General features: G+C 45.8%; 1 protein-coding gene across 3 annotated transcripts in view; it reads right to left on the bottom strand.

Moving 5' to 3' along the window:
• arfgef3 (ARFGEF family member 3) overlaps nt 1-17,964 on the bottom strand; it is a 265,336-nt gene that overhangs the window by 17,905 nt on the left and 229,467 nt on the right. For all 3 annotated transcript variants that reach the window (XM_041173954.1, XM_041173969.1, XM_041173960.1), the window contains exons 23-30: nt 17,381-17,522; nt 14,390-14,512; nt 11,363-11,466; nt 9,389-9,533; nt 8,346-8,474; nt 5,388-5,564; nt 4,145-4,259; nt 245-347 (exon numbers count right to left, since the gene is read on the bottom strand). In XM_041173954.1, coding sequence (XP_041029888.1) covers nt 245-347; nt 4,145-4,259; nt 5,388-5,564; nt 8,346-8,474; nt 9,389-9,533; nt 11,363-11,466; nt 14,390-14,512; nt 17,381-17,522 — 1,038 coding nt within the window. The remainder of the gene's footprint in view (nt 1-244; nt 348-4,144; nt 4,260-5,387; nt 5,565-8,345; nt 8,475-9,388; nt 9,534-11,362; nt 11,467-14,389; nt 14,513-17,380; nt 17,523-17,964) is intronic.

The following is a 17,964-nucleotide window of genomic DNA, read 5'->3' as shown; positions in this document are numbered from 1 at the left end:
TAGTCAGGTCTGACTCTAATTTTTAGGCTCCTACACTCACCAATCAAGGGAAACAGTTTTTTCTCTATCTACCTTCCTTGTTCCCCTTAATGTCTTGAAGGTTTCGATTAAATCACTCCTTAACCTCCTAAATTCTGGGGAATATGATCCTAGTTTGTGTAACACAGTTGTCATTGACTCTACTTTGTTTCTTCAGCAACCTAATACTCAAAGCGCAAATATTAAATAGAGGCATTGGCACTACCTTTACTGGTTCCAGTGTAACCGTGAAAGCATCTTGAAGGGCACAGCAGGCCAGCCTCCACATCTCATCAGTAAACACAGGTCCAGCTGTAACGAGCACGTACCTGAAACAGAAGTGTCCGTAAAGGTAAATGGCAGAACAGCAATGATTCAAAGTCAAGACACCTTCAAACCTCACACAAACATCCTGGATTCCACATGCTCCTTAGTGACAAATAACAGGTCACCAATTGGTCACAAGTATATAAGATAAACATAGATGAGAATCCATCAGTCGAACCATAATTCATTCATCTTGAAAACCCAGTTATAACCCCCAATCACTGCTCCTCCACCCCCCTCCCCAGTCTGTAATCTGGGTTCTGCACCTACACTTCAAATAAGCACACAGAGTCGCTAAGAAGTGCTGCCTAGGATAGGTGCTTATGTCCTAAGAGTGGGGTTAGAACCCACAGCCCATGATTGGGAAAGGAAGAATGTTACTAGTTGACTGAGACTCGTTTGAGATCTCAGTACATCCCATCATGGCCAGGGAGAACTGGGGGAAGACATGAAGCATCGCTGCTGCAGCTTGATGCTGTGGACAGGCTGCATGGACCAGATGGTCTTTTCCATCATTTTCCGATATTCCTGGATATCTTTCTCTCTCTCACACTCTTCAGGGTACCAAACCCCAAAAGGCCATTGATGACCATGGACCTCCATGTTAATCTAGCTCTGGAGGCATAGATCATCTTTGTTGGTGGTACGTTTAGTCTTTTTAAAAAGACCATTCTTTGCCTATGTCAATCTTTTTTACCATCGATGTTTCCCATCGGCATCAATTTTCTAGGTCACGATTTTTTATTACGTACCCAAGGAATTCCAACTGTCTCTTCTTGATCTTGGTCAGCAGAGTTCTTTTGGAGCAGAATTCTCCCCCCGTCGGGGTGGAGGAGGGGGGGGGGGGTGGGGGCAGTTGGCGGGGGTGGGGGGGAGTTCAGGAGCGGGTGCGTGGAGGCGCACCTCTGATCAGCGCCCCAGTTGGGGGGGGGTGCCGCCATTTAACGTGGGCAGGCCAAGTAAGGCCCGCCCAGCGTGAGGTCCGCTAGGAAGCGCAATGTGCTCCCTGTGCAAGCGGGGGTGGGATTTCCTGGGCCAAGAGTGTGCTCCTTTGCGCATGCGCATGAAAGAGCGCAGTGATCTCCCTGAGGCTAAGTGCTGCCTCAGGGAGATCGGCGCCAAATTCAAAAAAATGTTAAAAGTAGAACAATAAAATTTCCCTGACATGTCCCCTCATATGACACCGCCACATGAGTTGGGACACATCCATCACTTTTAGTTAAACTTTTATTAATTTTTTTTAAAAACCTAAATGAAACCTCATCCCGCCCGTGGCTGAGGTTTGATGCTTTCTCTCAAGCCCGTCAGGGCTCCCGGTCTGCCCGTCAACCTTAAGGTTGGATAGGCGGGTCCATTAATTACGCTAATGAGTTTGTCAATGACCTCAATAGGCCATTGACAGGTCGGTGGGTGCACAGCTAATTCGGCTGAGACCCCGCCGACCTGAAACTTGAAATGACGTGGGGTGCCGTTGAGAGTTTCGCCCGAAATCATCTTGCGTCATTTCACACGTCGGCCAGTGGGCCCCACCCCCTGCTCGCCAACAGGGAAATCCTGTCCTTGGTCTCAGGTTTTACCAGCGCCTTTTCATTGGTAATGTGACTTATCCAAGATATCTTCATTATTTGCCTCAAAAACTACAACTCTACAGCCTCAACTCTTCTCTGCATGGCTTCACTGATCGTCAAATACTCTCTTCCATATGTCAAAATTGGTGTGATTAATATTCTAGGATTCTCTGCTTTGTTTTCATGCCTGGGTTTTGAGTTGATTATAATTATTTTCATTTTTTGAAATGTATCTTTGGCCATTCCAACACTTCGGGCAAAATTTTACACCAGTGGGGTTTTCCGGCAGTGGGATTTACCGGCAGTGGGATTTTCCGGCAGCGGGATTTTATGTTCCCGCTAAAGCCAATGGGGTTTCGAATGTCTCGCCACATTTTACGGCCCCATCCCCACCGAAATAGGGCTGCAAAATTCTGCCCTTCATCTTATTTCTTGGTCGCACTTTCCATCCAATGTTACTATGCTCCTGAGGTAACAAAATTTGTCTACCTGTTTGCTCTCTTCATTCTTCACTGCGATCTTACATTCTGGAATGATTTTCTTTTTGGGCACTACTAGACATTTGGTTTTCTTACATTTACGCTCAGCCCTTTCTTCTCACTTTCACTCAACACTCTATTCAAAGTCTTTTGCAGTTTCTCTGCAGAGTCAGCAACAAGAACGGTGCCATCAGCGTATCTTATATTATTAAAGTTGTAACCCCCAACTAATAAACATAGGATATACAGCACTGTCCATACTGGGAATTTACTGGTACTAAATACATTGGGCCTTTCAGTCTCCTTCTCTTGTTCTTCCAAAGGTCCCCAGGTGGCACTTTTCCTATTCCCCCTCCTCACTGTATTGCAAAAAGGGTTTGAATGAGATTACATCGGACATAGGGCACAGGAACAGGCCATTCAGCCCAACCAGTCCATGCTGGTGTTTATGCTCCACTCAAACCTCCTCCCATCTTTCCTCATCTAAATCTATCATTCCTTTCTCCCTCACCTGCTTGTCCAGCTTCCCCTTAAATGCATCTTTACTGTTCAGCTCAACCACTCCCTGTGGAGCGAGTTCCACATTCCCACCACTCTCTGGGATAGAAGGTTCTTCTGAATTCCCTGTTGCATTTCTTGGTGGCTATCTTATATTGATGGCCTCTAGTTACGCTCTTCCCCACTAAGGGAAACATTCTCTCTGTATCCGCTCTATCAAAATCTGTCATAATTTTGAAGATCTCTATTGGGTCACCCCCTTAGCCTTTGCTTTCCAAGAGGAAAGAAACCAACTCTGTTCACCCTCTCCTAATCCGTTTAATCTCACAATTCTGGTATCATTCTTGTAAATGTCTTTTGCACCCTCTACAGTGCCTCTTGTCTTTTTTTAGAAAGTAGCAATCAGAATTGTATACAGTACGCCAAGTGTGATCTAATCAAGGTTCAACACAAGTCTAACATAACTTCTGTATTTTCCAATTCTTTCCCTCCAGAGATAAACCCTTATGCTTAGTTTGCATTTTTTAAAGGCCTCATTAACTGGAGAATAGAGTGGGTGAGGCGGAAGAGTATAGGGTTAATTTTAACCTGTCCGTCAAGAAACTAATGGGCTGGGGTGCACTGCTAGTTTTACAGACTGCACAACCTGAACTGCCTTCAAAGGCAATGTTGGGTGGGATATAAAACCATTTTCTTTCCTTATTTTTTCTTTCATGGGATGTGGGTGTCACTGGCAAAGCCAGCATTTGTTGCCCATCCCTAGTTGCCCTTGAACTGAGTGGCTTGCTAGGCCATTTTAGAGGGCAGTTAAGAGTTGGCCACATTGCTGTTGTCACATGTAGGCCAGACCAGGTAAAGACAGCAAATTTCCTTCCCTAAAGGACATCAGTGAACCAGATGGGGTTTTATGACAATAACTTTATGGTCACCATTCCTGATGTTACTAATTGAATTTAAATTCCACCAGCCTCCAGCATGAACCAAGTCCCCGGAGACCTAACCAGGGCCTCTAGGTTACTAGTCCAGTGACATTACCGCTATGCCACTGGATCCCCGTTGACCTGGCTGCTCCTGAATTAGGTTAAAATTATCCCCTGAAGCTAGGGTAGAACGAAAGAGGAAAGCACAGTACATTCAGTATTGTTATCGTAGAAAGGGGACAAAGAGACGGTGTCTACTGCAAAGGAACTTTCTTTTGCAACTGCCTCAACTCTGTCGAGGGGCTGAGCTGTGTGAAGCCTCACCCGTTCCTACCTGATACAGGAGCAGCCGACACGGGAGATTGTCTCTGTGGGTTCTGCAATACAGGACACAAGGAGCTTCAGGAGGTCTTTCAGCATGGCGTTGATGCTGCTCTCGTAGCCAATATCTACAAGAGCCAAAAAGGAGAAAGAAATTCGGTGATGACAATGAAACATGACACCTTTGCCTCTGTCTACACTAACCATAACCAAGGTGAGATGCTAGAGAACTGATAGTCAGAAGTTGAGAAATTGCTGAGTGGAGACCCTAGGGATCAGTCCTAATTCAAGAAAGACTTGCATTTATATATAACTCAGAACATTCCAAAGTGCTTTACAGCCACAGAGGTGTTTCTGAAGCGCTATCACAGTTTGTTTCGTATCTTCACACATGTGTTTCCCTCTTTGGGGATAGTGGGGGAGTACTAGAAGGATTAGCAGGCTGGTCGTCAACATGCTGAACTATGTCATGAATGTTGCTTCCATGGCCAACAAGCTAGAGTGGGATTTGAACCCAGAGCCTCTATAGCTCAGGGGCAGGGCCCGCTACCTACTGAGCCACAAAACATCAGCTGTCACTTTGTAATGTAAGACACACATCAGCCAATTTGTGCACAGCAAGCTCCCACACAGAGCCATAAGATTATGATCAGATAACCTGTCTTTTAGCTGGGCTGGATGAAGGATAATTTTTGACCAGGGCGCTGGGAAGAACCTCCCTGTTCTTCGTCAAACTAGTGCCTTGGGATCTCTCACATCCACCTGACAGGGCCTTGGTTTAACATCTCAATGAATAGACAGCACCTTTGACAGTGCAGCCCTCCTTTAGCTCTGCACCGGAGTATCAGTCTAGATTTGTATTAATGAGACTTGAATTTACAACTTTCTGACCGAGAGTGCCAACTACTGAGCCACAGAGATATCAGGGGTGAACCCACTCCTGTCCGCTGCCAACGTTTGCAGACATTCAGGAAGCCTATTCAACAGCGATCAGGTATGGAGACATGAACTCATTTGCCCCCTCCCAAGGTAAAAGTACCATAGTCAGGTGTGGCACTATTACCCATTGTTTGAGGTCAGCTCACGGACATGAATCCAAGACTTTTCACAATAAGCAGCGACTATACCCATGGAGCCTTTGAGGAAGTTCATTGCTGTCAGGATAACCACGACAATTTGCAAGCATTATTGATTGGCTGCTACCTATTTTCTAACCACTGGTACAAGGCCTGTTCCACCTGTAAAAAAAATCCTACCTGACTGGATGAAGCAGTGAATATGCTCCATCACCAGCTCCGAAGAGAGACCAATGGCATGCTTGAAATTGGCAGCAGCCATCTCCCAGTACGATTGGTCTCCATGGTTACGTTGAAGCCACAGGGACATCACTGGAAGGAGGAGATGCGTAACAGCAAAAATCCCAAATCCAGGTCCTACAAAAGGTGAAGAAAGATCTTTCACTTTGTTTCAAAATTAGGGCAAAATTAATAAACATTTTTGTGACACGCTAGGCCCAAAGCCTTCCTAAATTTGAGTCACACTACAGGGGGCAGAGTTGAGCAGTTGCCAAGGTCATGAATGATAATAAACAAAAATTTCCAGCATCCGCAGTTTTTTTGTTTTTATCATGAATGATAATATTGGACCTTAGGACTCTGGGGCAGGGTTTTTACCAGGTCGGGCGGGCGCGGTGGGTAGGCCCCGACCAGGGTTTCACGCCGGCTGGCCAATTAACGGGAGGAGGGCGAACGCGGAAGTCAGTGCTCAGTGAAAGCTCTCTGAAGGCACAGAGTGACTCTGTCACATGAGCCGGCTCATGCTCAAAACCAGTTTTGAAAGAGTTTTTTTTTTTAAATCAATAGTCGGAACCCTCGTCCCGCCCACGGATGAGGTTTGGGAAAAAGATACAAAGGCCGCTTGGCCGTGGGGTTGGACGGGCAAGAAAAAATTCAATTCAGTGAATCAGCTAACGGGCTGAACAGCTCTCTTAACGGTCGGCGGGCGCACTGCCCACTCCCGTGCGCGCCCTCCGACCACAACATCGCCCGGGCGCACGGTGACATCGGGACACTCGCCCAGCATCATCGCGCGCTACTTTACTCCCGGTCGGGCTGGGCCCAGGCCTGAAGTTCTGAAAGCCCGCTGACACAATCCGGCGGGATATTCCTCACCAGCCCTCTGCCGGGATCTTCCGGTCCCGCCGCAAGCCAATGGACCTCCGGCTGGGGCGCCGCCTCATTTCCCACCCCACCCACCCCCCCCACCCCTACCAATGACTGGGGTCAGAAAATCCCGGCCGTCGTCTACGAAGCTCCTTCAGACAGTAGTGGTTTGAAATCTGTTTTCTCGTGGATTATTTCTGCCCTGAATTCACTGAATTCAATTCGCCGTGTACACAATCTTACATTGCAGCATGTGAAGAAAAAACACCGGGTTTATAATAACATAGGTCTGTGCGTTCAAGAAGAGGATGGAGCAGATTGAGGGGTTGGTGAAGATGCAAAGCGTGATTTTGGTTTATTTTCTGTGAGGTTATCCGGAAGGTACAAACGGAGACATTGGGCACCCGAGTCACCTCTTTGCTCCAGAATATGTTTGTTCTAGCAGCCGATCCAGCAAACTTTGGAGCAGCCAACTGTTCTAGATTCATCTACCCTACCGCGCCAACCTGACTGCATTTAACTGGAACTCAGTGAATCCAGGAGAAACAACCACTAAAGAAGGGACACTGGGGCCTGGGAGAGGGAGAGAGGGAGATAAAAAAAGAGGCAGCTGCAGAGGAAGGTGGAGGGAGGGTGTGGAGAGTGGCGAGGGAGAGAGGGGAGCAAATTCAAGAAACATACAAGACTCTGAAGGGGCATGACAGGGGAGACACTGAACATAGGAACATGGGAGCAGGAGTAGGCCATTCAGCCCCTCAAGCCTGCTCTGCCATTCAACTAGATCAGGACTGATTACCTACGTCAATGCCATTCTCCTGTGCTATCCCCATATCCCTTGATGTCATTAGTATCTAGAAGCCTATTGATCTTTGTCTTGAACATGCTTAATGATTGAGCTTCCACAGCCCTCTGGGGTAGAGAATAGTCCTAAATGGCCTGACCCGTATTCTGAGATGGTGTCAACTGGTTCCAGACCCCCAAGAACCTTTCTGCATCTACCCTGGACGATCGTTTCCCCTGGTTGGGGAATCTAGAACATGGGGACACAGTCTCAGGATAAGGGCCAATCACTTAAGACTGAGATGAGGAGGAATTTCTTCACTAAGGGGCTTGTGAATCTTTGGAATTATCTGCTCCAGAGGACTGTGGATGCTCCATCCTGGAATATATTTAAATCTGGGATAGACAGAGTTTTGGTCTCAGTGAATCAAGGGATATGGGGAGTGGACGGGAAAGTGGGGATGAAGCCCAAGATGAGCCACGATTGTATTGAATGGCAGAGCAGGCTCGAGGGGCTGTATGGTCAGCTCCTGCTCCTACTTCTTATGTTCTTAAGTTCCTAGGCAGGAGAGTGTGACAGAGTGAAGGAGCAGGGAGGGAATCGGCTGTTGAAGGCAGGAGAAAGGTTAGGTGAAGGATGAGCAGATGAAGGGAGAGAGCCCAGGTAAAAGGGGAGAGATGTATTTGAAGGGAAACAGTCATGGGTGAAGGTAAAATGGAGGGAAGTGGAGGTAATGAGGGGAAATGACGGATTGGGTATGTGTACTAGAGAAGTAGGTGCAGTGAGGCAGGTCAATGTGGCAGAAAGATGAAGATGGAAGGAAGATTTAGAAGAGTAAATGGGCTGAGGGAGGAAGAGAGACATCTAGGTGAAGGCAAAAGAGGAGGACAGGTGTAGGGAAAGAGGGGCAGGTGTAGAGAAAGAGGGGCAGGTGGAGGGAGAGAGAGGGGCAGGTGGAGGGAGAGGGAGGGGGTGCAGGCGGAGAGAGAGACAGAGAGGCAGGTGGAGATGGGACAGGTGGAGAGAGAGAGAGAGAGAGGCAAGTGGAGAGAGAGGAGGAGGGCAAGTGGTGAGGGAGAGGGGAAGGTGGAGAAAGAGAGGGGCAGGTGGAGGGAGAGAGAGGGGCAGGTGGAGAGAGCATGGGGGGTGCAAATGGAGAGATTGAGAGAGAAGGGGAGACAGGTAGAGAGAGAGGGGCAGGTGGAGGGAGAGAGAGAGGGAGGGAGGGAAGTGCAGCAGTAAGTAGACTGTGCCCATTTCATCCTTATTACCAGGTACTTTAGTGACTTCTCGTAGCAGTTCAAACAAGAGGTCCAGCGTGGGAGGCTGGTGCTGGCGTGGACAGTTGGAGATGGCAGTGGTGAGCTGCTCCAGCAGTAGAATCCAGACTTGAATCAATCCTGTAAGAGAACCAGCAGCAGTTAATTCCCTTGGGAGGAAGCGCTTTAGAGCGATCAAAACACAATCCTCAGGAAATTTAATAACAGAAAATTGGAAAGGTTTTTTAATCACTTCAGATTTATAATTGCTTGTTTTTGTTTAGCCAATGTTTAGCACTCTCAAAATGTTATGTCCTTCCACCTTTAATAGACACCATGCAATTATTGGGGGAGGTTCTGACTGTCTCCATCTAACATTAACAGATTGACAATAGTCTCAAAAGGAAACATGAAATAGTACTTTATATGGTCACCAAGAAGAGTGACATATATTTATATAGCGCCTTTCATAGCTGGCGGACACTGTAAGGTGCTTACAGATACTTAAGTATAAGTGTGGGGAAGTCAGCAGCCATTTTGTGCACAGGAAGCTCCCACAAACTACAATGTGATAATGACCAGATATTCTCTTTTTTATGAGGTTGGTTGAGGGATTAACATTGGTCAGGATCCTGGGGAGGACATACCTGCTTTTGTAGAGGTGGCACGAGGGAGGCATTTTTACACAGGGGATTGTCTTAATCTAGAAAGCACTGCCTAAAGCTTTGAAACGACAGGAAAGGCTTACAATGGGATGTCTAGTTTGGGTGTTGGAAGCAGATTCAATAGTAACTTCCAAAAGGGAGTTGCATAAATACTTGAAAAGAAGAAACCTGCAGGGCCTTGGGGAATGGGTCAAATTGGATCGCTCCACCAAAGAGTCAGCATGGCAGGCAGGATGGACAGAATGGCCTCCTTGCCTACTGTATGATGCTATGGTCCCAGACATAAAGTTGCAGCTCCCAAGAAGTGATGTGTTAAGGCGTACAATGCATCTTCCTTTAAATAGAAGTGGCCAAAACTTGTTAAAAAAGGAAGTCAAGCATTCCGTTTACCTGTGTCATCATCAAACTCGTTGAGGACTGACTCAATCCCGTCCTCACTGCTCATCGATCTCTCTGGTCCCCGAAATGGCAAGTTGGCAAGCTGTGCCCCATGGAAAATCGGCTTCGAAGGCATCTTGTAGATTTTGGCAAGTAACTAAGTGGAGAAACCAAACACACAAATGACCAAAGACGGAGGATTGGGGGGTGGGGGGGGGAATGTGACAAAGAGGTCTCCTTACACCAAGGGTAGCGGAAGTCTGGAACCTGCTCTTCCATAAACAAGCTGTCGAGGCTGGGGGGTCAATTGAAAAGTTTCAAAACCAAGCTCAATCGATTTTTTTAAAAAAATCGGGCAAGGATATTTTGGGATAAGGTGGGTAATGGTTGAGGGACAGATTGGCCATGATCTCTCTGAATGATGGAACAGGCGTGAGGGGCTGAATGGCCTCCTCCTGTTGCTATGCTCCCATTACCAACACCTCACTGTGTTTTATTCTTACGTTGGTAATTTAATCTCTAGGGTAAAGATGTCCATGTTTTTAGTCCAACAGGACTCACACCTCAGTTCCTGAGAGAGGACAAGGCGAGGGGTTTGTTTGCAGACGGTCATTAATGAACCCAGCTTTCTCCATTTACAATGATTAAGGGCTTGCTTATAAGGTCCCAGAGACTGGTGCTTGGAAAGAAACAACTCACATTTATACAGCGCCTGTCACACCCTCAGGATGTCTCAAAGCACATCACAGCCAACGAATTATTTTTGAAGTGTAGTTGCTGTTGTAGTTTAGGAAATATGGCAGCAAAGTTGTACACAGCATGATCCCACAAACAGCAAATAAATAAACGACCAGTCAATTTGTTTTCTATGGTGTGCCTTGGGAGATAAATGTTGGTCAGGACACCAGGAGAATGGATGCTTGTCTTTGAATTAGTGGCTTAGCACTTTTTACATCCACTTGAACACAGAGACACAGATTAACGTGTTTAACGTTACATCTGAAAGACAACACTCCATTGTCTCACTCCCCCAGTAAGACGCTGAAATGTTGGCCTGGATTATGTGCTCAAGTCATTGGTGTGGGGCTCAAAGTCAGAACCTTCTCCTTCAATGATAACAGTGCTACCCACTGAGCCAAGGTTGACTTATTATCGTAGATTAAATGTAGAGTCTAGGGTAGAGTAGAGAGCAAGGTGTATAAAATTATGAGGGGCATAGATAGGATAGACAGGAAGGAATGTTTCCCCTTGGTAGATGGATCAATAACCAGGGGGCATAGATTTAAGGTAAAGGGCAGGAGGTTTAGAGGGGATGTGAGGAAGAATTTTTTCACCCAGAGGGTGGTGGGAATCTGGAACTCACTGCCTGAAAGGCTGGTAGAGGCAGGCAGAAACCCTTATGACATTTAAGAAGTATTTGGATGTGCGCTTGCGATGCCGTGGCACACAAGGTTATGGGCCTAGTGCTGGGAAAATGGGATTAGAATAGTTAGGTACTTGTTTGATCAGCGCATACTCGATGGGCCAAAGGGCCTGTTCCTGTGCTGTGGACCTCTGTGACAGACACTGAGTGCGGGGTGACAGACAGAGTGGGAAGTAGTCATTAGTGTGAGTTAGAGCGAATGTAACATTTGCCCAGAGTGTCAGGTTCTGAGTCAACAAAACAAGCAGGAACAGCCAGAAAAATTTGGTGTTAAGATTGGAGATTGAAAGTGGTGAGAGGGAGAGAGCGTATACCGGGGTATACTGGGTCCTGACCGAGGCTCAGGAATGGGAGCTCCCATTTAAAGGAATCTTTCTCCTGAATGTCATTTGCCCTGTGAGGAGTGGTCAAGGGTTTTGCTCCTTGTGAGATGGTCAGGATATTCCTGGCAGAATCATCAAGGAATCTCAGGGACCATTATTTTAGTGATGAATTAAGCAAAAACAAAACCCGATCTGAATTGACTTGCATCTCTTTAGAGAATGCCTGAGAATAGTCTTTACCTGTGAACACTTCCTGAGGTAATCGAGGGCAGGAAGGCACAAATCTGTGGAACTGGATCCCAAACCCGGAAAGCAATCCCCTATTTCTTTACAATCCTCATCACCTTCGAATGTGAAAAAACATTATTAACTTCAGTAATTCACAAGCATTTGAAACACATGACATTCTTTACTTTTGGTTTCTTTCCTTGATTCCTGACCCCCTGTTTTCCTGAAGGCGTCAGCTCCCTCTCTGGATCACCGTCTGCAGCAGCACCTGGGCCTGAATTTTCGTATAGATGGAGCGTTTCTCCATCATTACAGAAATAGCTGCAGCGGGCTGGATCTGGAAGTCCCGCCCTCAAACACAGCTCCTACTGTTTCCGTGGGTGTTGGGGGTGGGGGGATGAATGGGGCGGTTCTAAGTTACACACCCATGGTTCACAGTGGAAATATAAGAACATAAGAACTAGGAGCAGGAGGAGGCAATTCAGCCCCTCGAGCCTGCCCCGCCATTCAATACGATCATGGCTGATCTCATTTCGGCCTCAACTCCAATTTCCCGCCCTCTCCCCATAACCTTTCAACCCGTTACTGATTAAAAATCTGTCTGTCTCCTCCTTAAATTTATTCAGCATCCCGGCATCCACTGCACTCTGAGGTAGTGAATTCCACAGATTCATGACCCTTTGAGAAAAGTAATTCCTCCTCATCCTCTGATTTAAATCTACCACCCCTTAGCCTAATACCAAGGCCTCTCATTCTAGAATGCCCCACAAGGGGAAACATCCGCTCCACGTCTACTTTGTCTACCCCCTTTAGCATCTTAGATACCTCAATTAGATGATCCTCTCATCCTTCTAAAACTCTAGTGAGTATAGACCTAAACTGCTCAATCTCTCCTCATAAGACAAGCCCCACATCTCTGGAATCAATCTAGTGAACTCCTCTGAAATGTCTCCAATACAACCACATCCTTCCTCAAGTAAGGGAACCAAAACTGTGCACAGTACTCCAGGTGCAGTCTCACCAATGCCTTGCCTTCACTTACCAACACTTCCCTATTTTTATACTCCATTCCTTTAGCAATAAATGCCAAAATTCCATTTGCCTTCCTTATTACCTGCTGTACCTGCATACTAGCTTTCAGCGATTCATGCACAAGGACACCCAGATCCCTCTGCACTGAGGCATTCTGAAGTTTCTCTCCATTTAAATAATAAGTGGCCTTTTTATTCTTCTGACCAAAATGGATAACCTCACACTTATACACGTTGAACTCCACCTGCCAAATTTTGGCCCATTCACCTAACCTGTCCATAGCCATTTGTAAATTTGAAGGAGTGCAACAGAGAACGTTAACAGGGTTCCAAGGGCTAAAATATGAAGAGAGATTACATTAACTAGGCTTGTTTTCCTCAGATACAGAAAGCTGAAGGGTGGTTTGAATGAAGTTTTTTGGATTTTGAAAGGAATTGATCAGGTAGATAGGAAAAAACTTCTTCCACTTAGTTGGGGAGGAGATGGTATCTAGGACAAGGGAATATGACGTTAAACTCAGAGCCTGGCCATTCATGAGAGGGGTTAGAAAACAATCCTTCACAAAAGGGAGGGAGAAGTGCGGAACTCTCTCCCACATAACACAGTAGATGCGATCTCAATCAGTTATTTAAAATCCGAGATTAATAGATTTCTGATAGGCAAGGGCATTAAGGGATATGGAGCCAGGACAGGTGGATGGAGTTAAGTTACAGATCAACTATAATCTCACTGAATAGTGGAACGGGCTTGAGGGACTGAATAGCCCCCTCATGTTCCAATGCTCCTATGAATGAGTGGAATAACTAAGCTTTCTTCTGCAGGCTTTTAGCTACTGTGCTCCTCTCTATTCCCAAGAGTATGAGTTGCTCACAGCAGTGGCACAATCATGAACACTAAGCGCTTTCCGCTTTAGCTCACCACAGCCACAGGTCGTGCCTGATACTCAAAAGCAAATGCCAGTCGGATGTTGCACGCCCTCACTGGACCTCACCCACATTTTCCTCCGTGGGTCACAGGGCGATGGCAGCCTGGAGAGGGGACCCTGGCCACGTCCCCATTCAGAGGGGCTGGTAGCATCCGGCTCGAGATGATGCCAACAAACTCAGAACACCCCAGCGACTGAACCTGGTCTGTGCGACTCGGCTACCCTCACACTCAGAACACAAAGGCAATGCAGGGGAGTGCTAATGACAAATTCATTTTAAGGTGCACAGGTGGAGGGCATTGTTAAAGTACCTAGAGCACTTATAGAGAGAGACCGTGGGACAGAGGTAGTAGGTAGGAAGTAGATGACGTGTTGCATTCTGTGAACATTATCAGGAAAAGTATTAGTGTCTAGTTTCATACCTTACCAGCTGGCTTGGGATTGACTTAAGGAGGAGCTCTGAGGAATTAGACAGCAGCATCTGAATTCAAACACTTCCTTGACAGTGAACTCCCTCTTTCTCTTCTCCACCCCACCTACAACACATCTTAGTGTCTGTCTCTCTTGTAAAGCACCCTGGGCTGTTTTGATACGTTACAGGTTAAAACTTGCATGTTTAGGCTATAACTATCAAGTAAGGCACAACAGGCTAGGACAGTTAAGGGGTTTTTGCGGCCTTATGGAGGTCTTTAAATTAAGTAGAGCTTTGAAGGGGTAGACAGGGAGGTGTCTCCACTTGTGGGGGGGGTGGTGGGTGGATGGGTGCCCAAAACTGTGAGCCATAACTATAAGATAGTCAGTAACAAGACAATAAGGAATTTAGGAGAATCTTCTTCACCAAAGTGTGGTTGGAATATGGAGTGGTCGAGGTGATTAGCTTGGATGCATTTAAAATAGGCAGGCAATTGAGGGAGAAATAAATGGAAGGATGCACAGATAGGGGTAAGGTGCAATAGAGGAGGAGGCTTGTGTGGATCACAAACACTGGCACAGACCAGTTGGGCTGAATGGCCTGCTTCTGTGCTGCAAATTTCTATATCATTACATAACAAGGTTGTAATTTGCTGTAAGAGTGAGCTTACCCAAACCCTTGACAAACTTCATAAGGCACATTATGTAGTCAGTGGCTGCATTCGCAAACACTTGAATGTTATCCGTGTTGAGGAATGCTTCAAAGACGTCAAAGACCGGAGCCTGGGATTTTCCTGCCGACGGAAAAGTGACTGATCACATAACAGTAAACGTAATCTGTCTACAATCAACCAACTCACATCGTAACTGGATATTTGGTAAATAAGCAGTGTGCACGTTACAATTTTATTCTGGTTCATAGTGCCACTGGCAAGGCCACCTTTGTTTCCCATCTCTAACTGCCCTTGAAGTGAATGGCCAGCTAGGCCATTTCAGAGGGAAAACCGCTTTGCTGTGGTTCTGGTGTCTTAGGTAGGCCAGCCCAGGTGAGGATGGCAGACTTCCTTCCCGAAAGGACATTAATGAACCAGATGGTATTTTTTTTTACAAAAATGCAGTAGTTTCATGGTCAACTTTACCACTTATCCCAGATTTATTTAATTAATTTGATTTAAATTTCCAGCCGCCATGGGATTTGAACCCCTGTCTCTGGATTACTAGTCCAATAACAACAACAACTTATACATATATATATATATATTTACATATATGAGCACCTTTAACTTAATGAAACGTCCCAAGGTGCTTAATGTAACCATGATGCTACCCTACCTCTGTTGTGCAAATAACACTGTTGAAAACAATTTCCACAGGTTAGGTCCCTATTAACATTTTAATAACAGTTCACATTTAGATCTGAGAGGTTATTAATGAGGGTTGGATCTACAACAAAGGTATTGTTATAGCTGAGGGAATTTTAGGCTGGAAACAAATGCATTAGGCAGTGTTATAACTGACTATGTGGGAGTGAGTGAACTATGTTCACAGAATCTTAACGGCACAGAAGGAGGCCATTCAGCCCATCATGTCTGCGCGGCCCTCCAATTGAGCATTATGACCTAGTGCTATTGCCCTGCCATTTCCCCATACCCTTGCACATTTCTAGTCAAATTATCATCTAATTTCCTCTTGAATGCCTCGATTGAACCTGCCTCCACCACACTCGTTGTGTGAAAAAAATGTTCTCACATCACCCTTGCTTCTTTAGCAAATCACTTTAAATCTGTGCTCTCTCATTCTTGATCCTTTTATGAGTGGGAACAGTTTCTTCCTATCTACGCTGTCCAGACCCCTTATGATTTTGAACATCTCTATCAAATCTCCTCTCAGCCTTCTTATGTTATAACAGTAAGCCTCATAGTGGAGACAGAGTTATAACAATGTTATAGCTGTATCCCTTATAATGGAAGTAAGAGTTTCAGAAAGACAGTGATTTAAATATAAGAAAGACTTGCATTTATATAGCGTCTTTCACAACTACCAGACTTCTCAAAGTGATCTGCAACCATTTAAGTACTTTTGAAGTTTTGTCATTGTAGGAAAAGCAGCAGCCAATTTGTGCACAGCAAGCTCCCACAAACAGTAATGTGATAATGAGCAAATAATCTGTTCTTTGTGGTGGTTGATTGAGGGATAAATACTGGCGAGGACACTGGGGAGAACTCCCCCTGCTCTCCTTCAAAGTAATGCCGTGGGATTTTGTTTAAGTCCATTGGAGAGGGCAGACGGAGCCACACTTTGATACGTTCAAATGTTGGCAGCTCTATCAGTGCAGCACTCCCCCATTACTATACCGCAGAATCAGCTTAAACCCACAACTTGGTGATCTAGAAGCAGGACTGCTACCAACTGAGCCACAGTTGACGCACATCGAAGAGGCCTTATAAAAGGAGGAGGTTACAATCGTATTACAGTGAAGAGATTTATAATGGGGGGGAGGCGTTGATAGAACGCTGTAATTGAAAACCTTCTAACAATAGCTGGGATTTCTACAGTGCTTTTAATGTAATGAAACATTCCAAAGCATTTTGCAAGAGTGTTCTCCGACAAAAATTGGCATTGAGGCACATAAGGAAACCTTCACACAAATATGTTCAAAGAGGTAGGTTTTAAGGAGCATCTTAAAGAGGAAAGTGAGGTGGGGAGGTTTATGGAGGAAATTCCAGAGCTTGGGCACAGCTGCCAATGGCAGAGCACATTAGAGTCCAGAATTGGTGAAGCGCAGAGATCTTGGAAGGTTGTGGGGCTGGAGGAGATTACAGAGTAGGGAGAGGTGAGACCAGCTTGGGGGGGGGTGACTGTGAAAACCAGAATGAGAAATTTAAAATTGATCAATTGAGTAACTGGAAGCCAGTGTAGGTCAGTGAGCACAGGGGGTGATTGGTGGATAGCGACTTGTGAGGAAGGACACGGGCAGCAGAGATTTCGATGACTTCAATTTTACAGAGGATAGAATGTGGGAGACCAGCCAGGAGCGCGTTAGAATAGTCAAGTCTGGAGACAACAAAGGCATGAATGAGGGCATCAGCAACAGATAAGCTCAGGCAGGGCAGAGTCGGACGATGCTACGGAGGTGGAAATAAGTATGGATATGTGGTTGGAAGTTCATCTTCAGGTCAAAAAAGGCTCCGAGGTTGCAAACAGTCTGGTTCTGCCTCAGACAGACACCAGGGAGAAGAATGGAGCTGGTGGCAAGGGAATAGAGTTTGTGATGGGGACCGAGCAATGATGTGGAATAGCAACATTTTGTCGTGAGCATGTTCTGACAGGACTGATAAGCTATTACTGGGAGTTTTATGACAACAAGGGGAGGTGTATAACAGGGCTAGTGTTATAGGTGTGAGTTATTTAATGGGAACGTAGCAACTGTAGGCTTTAAAATGGGATGAGCGGTATAACAGAAACAGACCGATTACTGTGAGCCACACAATGGGACTTTTAAGTACATAACAACGATTGTTAGATGTTTTAAATATAAACTAACAGTTCTTACCCTGGTGTGAGCTCTGATATAATGAAACAGTGTTGTGCAGATGACCCAGTTGGGCTGTTATAAGGGACAATTGGTGCTGGGTGGAGAGAGTCTCCATTACTTTACTCACCCATAGAATAGTCACCAATCAGATATTCCTTCACATCAGACTTATTACTGTGCACTGTCTTCAACGCACTGAAGAGTGGTCTCCAGCCAGACTGGATCTGCGGTGAACATACCTCCACCAACTCTCCAATCGATGTTATCACCTAAATGGCACACAAAACAGGAAATTCAATGTCTGTTCACGCTGACCCTTGGAGCAGGAGGAGGCCATTCAGCCCCTCAAGCCCGTCTTGCCATTCAGTTAGACCATGGCTGCTCTGTATCTTTAACTCCATCCACCCACCTTCATTCTGTAAAGCTCTTAGCCTTACCCAACAAACATCTAACAATCTCAGTTTTGACATTTTCAGTTGACCTCACGGTGTCCCCACCAGCAGCAGTCACCATGTGTTTCTCTTCAGAAAAAGAGGAAGAGGGAAAGGAAATAAACAGGAAAATGGGGACAAAAATTCAGCCCCTCAAGCCTATTCTCTTGTCCAATTAGGTCTTACTTCTAACTATGCATCTCGATTCTGTAACCCTTAATACCCTTTCCTAACAAAAATTTATTAATCCCGGTTTTGAAGTTTTCAATGGAGCTCCCCC

The sequence above is a fragment of the Carcharodon carcharias genome, chromosome 2 (assembly GCF_017639515.1).
Source record: "Carcharodon carcharias isolate sCarCar2 chromosome 2, sCarCar2.pri, whole genome shotgun sequence".
NCBI lineage: Eukaryota > Metazoa > Chordata > Chondrichthyes > Lamniformes > Lamnidae > Carcharodon > Carcharodon carcharias.
Note: the sequence above shows the minus strand (reverse complement) of the source record. Positions and strands in the feature narration are given on the sequence as shown.